This window comes from Pangasianodon hypophthalmus, chromosome 3 (genome assembly GCF_027358585.1).
Source record: "Pangasianodon hypophthalmus isolate fPanHyp1 chromosome 3, fPanHyp1.pri, whole genome shotgun sequence".
NCBI classification, from domain to species: Eukaryota; Metazoa; Chordata; class Actinopteri; order Siluriformes; family Pangasiidae; genus Pangasianodon; species Pangasianodon hypophthalmus.
The window spans coordinates 20,167,449-20,177,071 of record NC_069712.1 but is presented as its reverse complement, the minus strand read 5'-3'; the positions used below and the strand labels follow the sequence as shown (position 1 = coordinate 20,177,071).

At 37.9% G+C, this 9,623-nt stretch overlaps 1 protein-coding gene across 1 annotated transcript; it reads left to right on the top strand.

Annotated features, from left to right (window-relative positions):
- The first annotated feature begins 5,204 nt into the window (after nucleotides 1-5,204).
- Nucleotides 5,205-9,235, top strand: cfd (complement factor D (adipsin)). Its single transcript, XM_026943999.3, has 5 exons — nucleotides 5,205-5,360; nucleotides 5,888-6,032; nucleotides 6,295-6,433; nucleotides 6,568-6,828; nucleotides 8,039-9,235. Exons 1-5 carry the CDS (start codon nucleotides 5,303-5,305, stop codon nucleotides 8,186-8,188), a joined length of 753 nt encoding a protein of 250 aa, XP_026799800.3. The 5' UTR covers nucleotides 5,205-5,302; the 3' UTR covers nucleotides 8,189-9,235.
- The last annotated feature ends 388 nt before the right edge of the window (nucleotides 9,236-9,623 follow it).

Below are 9,623 nucleotides of genomic sequence, written 5' to 3'. Positions count from 1 at the left end.
ATCTTCAGCCCATCGTGTGTTGACTGAGTGAATGCTTCCTCTTCCTCTTGGTTAGGAGATACTTCCTTCTGCCAATCATTCCCAAGCAATCCTGAGTGGGGCACACTGACCTCTGACCCCAGCCAGAGACATCAATTCATTCTGAGTTAAAGTTCTATAAAAGAGGAAATACATTTCACTTTTTCTCCCTTAAGTTTCCTGACCTGATGTGGAGCTTCTTCTTATTGATAGTTACAGATTGTCTCTATTTGGAAAACTTTCTAATAAGGAAGCATTCTGTTGAATTACTATCCTTGTGAGGACCTTCTACTGATATAACTGTTAATGCAGCTAATTAAATCTAACCCTAAATCTATCCCTGACCTTAACCTCAGTAACCAAAAGGAAACATAAGCTGTGTTTTTTGTTAAAACAAACAGACAAACAAACAAACAAAATCCCTCATGTTTTAACCATGAGGACTAGTCAAATGTCTCCACAAGGTCAGATCTGTCAGATATTCCTATCCTTCATCTGCACATGCTCTCTCTCTCTCTCTCTCTCTCTCTCTCTCACACACACACACACACACACACACAAACACACACACACCTCTACTAGTAAGGAATAAAGTATAAGGTACTCTCCTGCCTCCTCGTGGTCAAACTGTAAGACTGCGAGTATCATACACTGCTAGAGTCACAGCTAGTGACTGGAAAGAGTACAAAACATTGACTTGAGTAAATGTTCTGCTACTGTAGTAATAATTCACTCGAGAAAAGTAGAATTAGTGATCAAGAAAATTAGTCATCTAAGAGCAAATAAGTCATCTGATGAACTACTTGATTATTTACCTCACAAATTACGTTTTTATATGTCTACAATTAAAACAAATAATTCGACAATATTCTATACCTGGGGAATACATTATTGAACAATTATGTTAACTAACGAGGTGATCTATGCTGAAGTGAACACTACCTCAATTATCAACACTATAATGACTGGTAAAATTAGCTGGCTAGCTAACATAGCCAAATGCTGGTGGGGGTTCAGTAGCTTGCTAAGTTTGTTAGTTAGCCAGCTATTGTCAGTTGATGCATACAGTTAATTCATGCCTTGCTAGTGGTACAAGTGGACGAAGCATTGCGAGAAAATCTGTGCTGCACACAACCTGAATACAAAAGAGTTGATGAACTGGTTTGCAAAGCAAACGACAGACTTGCAGGTTGTATCACTAACACCATGGCGCATTTGGCCTTGGCGTCTTAAGGAGATATTGGCCACAATGGGAGATTAAATGGGCACAGAGATCTTATAGATAGTGCACCAATCTATGGGAGCCATAGCAGTGGGGTATGGGTAATCACTCAGTCTAGAAAAAATTAGAAGGCAAGTATGGCGTCAAATGCCATTTCCAGGAGCTGGTTAAAAAAAAAAAAAAAAAAAAAACTCTGCACAGCCTGCTGCTGGTGCCTGGTCTTTGGCGCACATGTTTAGGAGGTGGATGAAACCACCTTAACCATGGTCACATTACTTCTGAAGAACTGAGCTTCAAAGACCGCAACGGTGGATGTATGGAGTTATGCACAAAACAGCTTGCACCACACTGGTACAGCAGCAACAGACGAGAGAACAAGTCAGGGCAAAAACACAAGAGGTGGGTTCAAGTCAGCACAAGCACTAACCAAACTGCCAAAGCATGATTTATTCACCTGAAGCACAAGGGAATTCCAGCACTGGACAATAACATCAGATCAGTGGCTACTGAGCACACAGTCCACAGGCAGTAGAGACTGTATATGAATACCTCGCCAGATTTTTTCCAAGATATTTCCTGATTCCAAAAAATGGAGGGAGAATCCACCCCATTCTAGAGTTGGCATACCCAGATGTGTCCTTAAAACAACTGCCTTTCCATATCCTTTCCATATCCATATACCAGATGTGATATGAGCAATGAAAAAGCATATGTACATCAAAAGATAACATTGATGTGGAATACAGACAATTTCTCCATTTCCATATACGCCGTGTCCTTCCTTTTGGATTAGCACCAAAGGTGTTAACAAAGTGATTGGCTGCTATGAGTGACAGAGTGACAAGACAGACGGACCTCCTGATTTCAAATGTGTAAGCTCTGTGGGCTTAGAAGTCAATAATGAGAAGAGCAATATGTTATGTGATAAAGGAGCAGCTGGAAACACCTGAACGGGAGAGAGATATACACACGTGCTCTCCCCACAGCCTGGTCTCTCCCTCCTCCTCATCACAAGTATTAATAGATTTTCATCATCAATAGCACACAATATTAATAATAGACTGAATGATTACCATCAATAGAGATGATAGTATCAGTATTTGATATTTGTTAATAATTACAGTATCTGCATAGCAAGTCTGCTGCCAGTCAGTTACTGTAAATTTACAAGGTAATTTGTGCTTTTCTGTAGAGTAGGGTTACGTTACATTCTCTGGAAGCAATGGAACAGACTACTGCTCTGAAAGAAAGATGTGAATCAGGGAGCACAGTCTTCCCTGCGAATTCCCAGGCTGTTGCCAAGTCTCTGACATGGCTTAAAGCCATGGAAATTCCATGGATTTTTCCAGCATGACATGATAGTAGCAGCATAACAAGCTAAAGGTCCTGAACTTTTCATCCAGGAAACACTGGAGCCCCTCTGCGCCACTGAAAGGCACAAATGGTTCGGTCCACCTCTGCACATAAATACACATAGATCACAGATGCAAGAGACCTTAAATTAATCATGCCTTTCCCCAATAAAGCAAAATCAAGCTAGTAAAAAAGAAAATAAAGGGAAAATGATAGAAAAAAAATAGAAAAAGTTAGGGTTAGGGTTAGGGTTAGGGTTTCTTTCTCCACACTTTGGCCTTTCCAAGGTTAATCTTATTTCGAGAACTGTTGTGGCTCATCTCTGTATTTCTTTGCGAATTCCAATCTGGCCTTCTGATTCTTACTGCTGTGTGGTTTGCATCTTGTGGTATAGCCTCTACATTTCTACTCTCAAAGTCTTCTTCAAACAGTGGATTGTGATACCTTCACGCCTGCCCTGTGGAGGTTATTGGGGACGTCATGGACTGTTGTTTTTGGGTTTTTCACATTATTTCTGTCAACTGCTGCTGTTTTCCTTGGTTGACCTATTTGATGTCTGGTTGTTAGTACACCAATGGTTACTTCTTTTTCAGAACATTCCAAATTGTTGTATTGGCTATCCCTAATCCTTGTGCAATGGCTCTGATCTACAAGGGTGTCCCAAAAGTCTCCATACTTAGGGAACTATGTATGCCAGCACCACATCGGTTGAGCCTTCGTCAGTGGATGTTCGTGGATGTTCACTTCTCCGTTGGTCCACAACACTTCCAGTCTTTTTGAATTTGTTAATAGGTTTGGCAACAGTGTCGTGTGTGATGTGCTTGCCACGTTTCTTTCCTGTTTAAGTCCAACCTTGTGACAGCTTCCCAATCCAGCCATGAGATTGATTTCAATATTTTCTTCTTCTGTCAAAGGCATTATTAAAGGCTATCTGGAAAAAAAAAAAAAAATTATATATATATATATATATATATATATAATTTTTTTTAACTAAGTATGAAAAAGTTTGGAAGACATTTTGCTAAAATTTCCCCAGTGTATGGAGACTTTTGGGACACCCTGTATTTTCCCTCTTTTCTCAGGTGCAAAATACTTTTCTTTTCTCCCATAGACAGCTCTCTGGTCTTCATGTTGGTTTATCCTTTTTAACAACAAATGCTGTCTTCACAGGTGAAACCCAGGGCTCAAAGCAAGAGTAGATATTAAGAGTTATTAATTCTTTCTCAACTCAACACTCAATCTAACAGGGCATACCTGGGCAACAAGAAACACCTGTAAGTCACAGGTTTCAATATTTTTGATCACTTGAAAAATGGGTGGGTTCAAACAAAATGTGCCATGTTCTAAGTCTTTTAACACAGTTAGATGTAAATGTCAGGAAATGAAAGCTGAAATTCTGATCTATCTTCTCACATTCATCTTTTGTTCTCAAACCCAAATGTCTTTAGTGTTTAGCAAAAACAAAAGAATTGGCTTGTCATTCCAATACTTTCAGAATGGACTGTATATTCTTTCAGAAACACAGTTTTAATAGTTACTTGATCATATTAGGCAGGAATCTGGTTAGAAGCCAGTTGTTTGGGAATAGGATCCACAATTTAGTGCAGTAGTGGAGCCCAGGACTTACAAGTCCTTAACAAGGAGCAAACAACTTTGGTATTTGTCCAAACAGCATTACTGTGCATCTTTTATTTGTTAACTTCTCTTTCAGTTGATTATATTTAACCTGTATAGTATATTGGAATAAACCAACACAACTGAGTTCACCTCATATAAATATACAGATGAGAATATTACAGTAAATTCTGAATCTGATGTCAAGTCAAGTCAAGTGTCAAGTGGAGTTTATTGTCATTTCAACCATATACAGCCAGTTAGTACATAGTGAAACGAAACAATGTTTCTCCAGGACCAAGGTGCTACATAAGACAAACGCAGAACAACACAGAACTACAAGGGACTACATAAATTTATACATAAAGTGCACAAGTGCAAACATGTGCAGACAGGACAAGACAGTACAATGACTACTGGGAAAGACAATGGGTACAGTAAGTCCCAGTGCAGCGCTGACCAGTACACAGTTCTATTTGAAAGTGAATCTAGTGATCTTTTCCAGACTGTAAATTTCCATAAGCAAGTTTTTTTAACATGCCAGTTTCCATGTTTTCATATAATTGTGGAACAGTATATGAGAAACAACGCCCATGTTTATAATACTGACTTGCTGTTTCTATTTATCTTAACATAGATCCAACAAGAACATGTTGTCACTGGCCTAAAGTAATTTATCTGTGTGTGTGTGTGTGTGTGTGTGTGTGCATGTGTGTGTGGGTTGAGTGTGCCGGTTGTGTATTTGCGTGTCACATAAGTCACTAACAAAAGAGTTGGTCAAGCAGTTGGGCTTTTTATAATTGTTACTAGCCAAATCTGTCAAGTTTTTATACAGGATATTGGAAACATCTGGAGAGGAAAACTGGAAAATGCAAGAGTGAAGCAATAAGGTTGAGGCAGCGCCAAAGTGGAGATAAGAGACAAGTTTCAGCATCACATAAATGTAGGAGGAGAAAGGAACGATTTCCAAGAAGTCAGCATTTTTCTTGTAAAGGCAGACCCTCTTGCCCACTCCCAGCTTATATAAAGCTAAGAGGCTAGACTATAAACATATTCCATCTCAAGAAGGCAGTGGACAGAAAGGAGTCGTTCAGGATGGGTTCTCTACAAATGATCTTTGCTTCAGCTCTCTTCTATGCATTACTACTAACTGGTGAGTAGAATATATGGAAACATATTGAGGATACAACCTCTCTGTCAAAAGTTAGAAGACCAAAAATACCACATAAATAGATAAATCAACATAAGAGAACATGAGAGAAAGTGATGTATTAATTGTGCATAACTAGATTGATAGATATTTTAAATGGACCAGTGTTATAAGAAAATTCAGTTTATAGAAAGTTTATTCCAGGTGCCTGCAGCACTGTATCTGAAACCTGTCCATAATGAAGCAATTGTGTTAGTAGTATTATCTATGCAGCATTGTTTAATACTTCAGCCCATGTTAAGACCTAAAGTCATCATGCAGTTTTACAGACATCCAATATGTTCTCTACACAGCAGCAAAGTAGAAATGAAGACTGCCATCAACCAATTGGTTAGAGAAGAGTTTAAAAACAAATTAATTAATTAATTAATTAATTAATCTAACAGTTTGATCTTTACTTGTTTTATTTATTGTTTCAGCTCTTGCTTTTGACATTAGCACTTATTATGCTCACCTTTATCTCTGAAAAGGCGAATGCATCACAGGAGGTAATGAAGCTGCACCACACTCCCGTCCCTACATGGCTTCACTGCAGCTGGAAGGCAAACACAATTGTGGTGGGTTTCTGATCTCCAGTCAGTGGGTTATGAGTGCTGCACACTGTTTCCAGGATGGGTAAGTACCATAATCAAACAGGGAGCATATTATATTACAGTATGGTGCCAAAATTGTTTCCAAGTCTGATATATGTTCACACACTTCTATTGTCACAGTATTGTAAAACTTTCATAAATGTATTTTTCATAAAATTAACATTCTGATTGACTTTCAAATGGCACCTTTCTATGAGATTAGTTCATTTTAAAGCAATAAATTCAAATTCTATTCAAAATATGTGTTAATAGAAAATTGTGTATGTGTGTTCTCTCTACTGCAGCAATAATTATAAGGTGGTGTTGGGTGCTCATTCCCTATCTCAGGCAGAGGACACAAAACAAACTTTTGATATGGCTGCTGTCTATAACCATCCTGATTTCAAGATTGAGAACTACGATAATGATATTGCCTTGGTCAAGGTAAAGTATATAAAGTCTCGGAATAAATTAGGAAATGAGAAATAGAGGGTCAGGAGGGCAGGGTATTTCTTATACCATATCATTTTACATTGTGTTGAGAGCCACTGGCATATAATGTCCTCTGTAATTGGCAGCTAAATCAGCCAGTCACAGAGTCTGATGCAGTGAAGCCTCTGAAGTTCCAGAGAGCAGGAGGGAGTGATCCTGGTACAGATGCTGCTGTGGAAACTGCAGGGTGGGGCTCACTAAACAACCTGGGCAGCCGGCCAGACAAACTGCACGAGGTGACTGTTGCTGTTATAAGGAGACAGTTCTGTGGTCGCAGTAACTCCTATGGGGAATCCTTTACGACAAATATGCTCTGTGCTGGCAAACCACGCAAGGACACCTGCGATGTAAGTTTTCCTCTTAGATTTAAAACCGCCTCTCTGTGTTATGAATCAGTCATTGTTTATGCTTTTCCCCCAATTTCGACATTCCCACTTAGTTGTCTCCTATCACACAACATCTTCCAGCCAGGGAGAGTGAAGACTAACACATGCTTCCTCCAAGACACTTGAAGCCAGCAACCAAATCTTTTAGAACAGCTGCACATAAAACATTAAAGTGCAGCTGAATACTAGGAGGAAAGCGCTTACTCCTCGCTTCCAGAGTTCACAGTCAACCCTGATTGGTTAGTGTCATCTTGTTTACCAGTTGAGAGCACAGCCAATTATGCTCTCTTGATCTCCCAGCCACAGATAGTGTTCAAAATTACAATCCCCCAAAGATACTTTACATTAATCTGATGTGACATTTTAATTGCAGTCAACACAGACGAAATGTATGTTAATTAATGTAAAATGCAAACATAAATAAATGTATCGTCAGTCCCAGGAGTCGGTCAGTGAAACAGTTGAGACAGGTTGACTGAGAGATGCAGGAGAGAGCTATGAGTGCAGCAGTGAGGTAACAGACCTCAGTACAGACGAGCTGAAGCAGAGAATAAGCCATATGAGACATAACACATAGTCTTAGGCTTTGTCATTTGTAACATCTACTTAATCCATCATACTCAAAATATCTGTAAAATATGTATAAAACAATTTCTTTTTCTTCATGCCCTCTCAGTCCTCCAACCACCTCTCAAGTATATTTCAGATCTGATTATTATTAGCACAACTGATATGATTTACATTTCCATCAAATTTTAGTACCAGAGCTGAGCTCCACTTGCAGTTCAGCTAAAGAAAGGTGGGGGAGCATCACTCTCTCTTCCCCTCCCCTCCAATTTTACCTATGTGTTACTTGTGGTCAGGTGTGGTAATTTATTCATTAACACACATACAGGAAGTTCATAATAAGTTCATAATTCTGGTTTGGTAAGCCAATGAGTACTTGGTCTGTCAGATATACAATCTGTTTATTTTAACCTAATATAATGGGGGTGTTTCATAAGGGGTGCATTATTAGAAATAATTGGTTCAGTATGGGCAGCCCTTGAGGATGGGCTTACAGGACTTAAGACAGAGATAACTAACCCTAGCGTCGCACATGCCTATATATAGCCACTTTATTCCAAACTACCTAGTTTCATTTTCTCTTTCCTATCTACTCCTCTTACAGGGTGATTCTGGTGGTCCTCTGATCTATAAGGGCATTGCTGTGGGAATAACCTCAAATGGAGGGAGGAAATGTGGTTCCACCAGGAAGCCTGGTCTCTACACCATTATATCGCATTATGACGATTGGATCACCCGCACTATGACCCAGTAACAAGTCTGCAGTCTGACTCACAAAATGAGCAAATCATATTATTGCTTGTAGGCCCCATCTTACTCTAACTTCGAGGCATATTAACTTTCATCTCACCTATCCAACTTATCTACAGGCTTTATTGTAGTGTGTGGTCTTTTGCTTGTTGTGATGAACACTCTGAAGTCACACTGGTCACAGAGGTATGCACCACTCTAGTCTTTCAGGGTGTGACAGGCATATTTGCTCTAGCTCACCAGTATACAGTGCACAGTATTCACATTGTTCTTTTTGAAAGTTAAACAGTTAATTTTGACATGACTAATATTATGTATAAGTATAATGGGTTTATTCAGATTTTATACCAGAATTGGAAATTTATTGGTTATGCTGCAATACAACAGTAGATTCCAGATTACATTCTTCTTGTAGCATCAACTCTAAACATTTTGCTAGCTCTCTTTTGGCATAAACTTTATGTTACAAATGTGAAATGACCCCTTCATGGGCATTTACCCCATACACCAACATACATAGTTGTCTACATCTTTGTAGACATTCGTTTTCTAAAGTGTTTATTATGTTTTAATAACGTGTCTTGTCTTGTATTCTGATTTATATATGAGTTATACAATTATGCTTGGGTATTTTTATAATAATTTTTTGAAAGGCCATAACACTCCTATCAAAATAAATGTTTACTATGAATTAGCATTTTTTAAATCAGGACATACCTTTTTATGTTGCATTTGTAAGATATCAGGTCTGCCAAATAACTAAAGAAATAGGCAAATACGAAAGGGATAACCACATGGATAAGTGCAGCAATATAAGTAAATGGCTTAATACATCATGAAATACACATTAATAAATGTTTTATTTTTAATTATTATTACTATAATAATACTACTTTATAATAATAATACTTTATTATTACCTGTTTTTGATATATGCATATATACTTTATGCTATGTACTTCTGTTTCTATTTTCTTTTCCTTTGTAAAGTGCCTTGAGAGATCTTTTTAAAGGTGCTATATATAAAATAAAGTTTTATTATTATTATAAATTTTATTTATTTATTTATTTATTTTCAATAATGTAGTCACTTTTAACTATTTGCGCTTTTATTTTAAAATAGTCTTTAAATGTATTTCAGCAAAGTAGCTAAATATTTGGACTGCAGCCTAAAACGCCATCAGGTGTGAAATTACTTTCACCCATTTTATCTGCCAAATTAATTATTGCATCACATACATCATCCAAGTCTTCAGTGAGTAGGCCTCTGTGTTCTCATGCCAGAACAGAAAAACTACTAATTTAAGGCAAAAGTAAAGAACAGTATTATAAATGATTTGGTGTATAACTTCAGCCCATTAATCTTGTTTGATAGGTGATTAAACCTTCATGAAAAATGTGATTACCTATGGCCGAATCAGAGGCATGCTGATATTCAG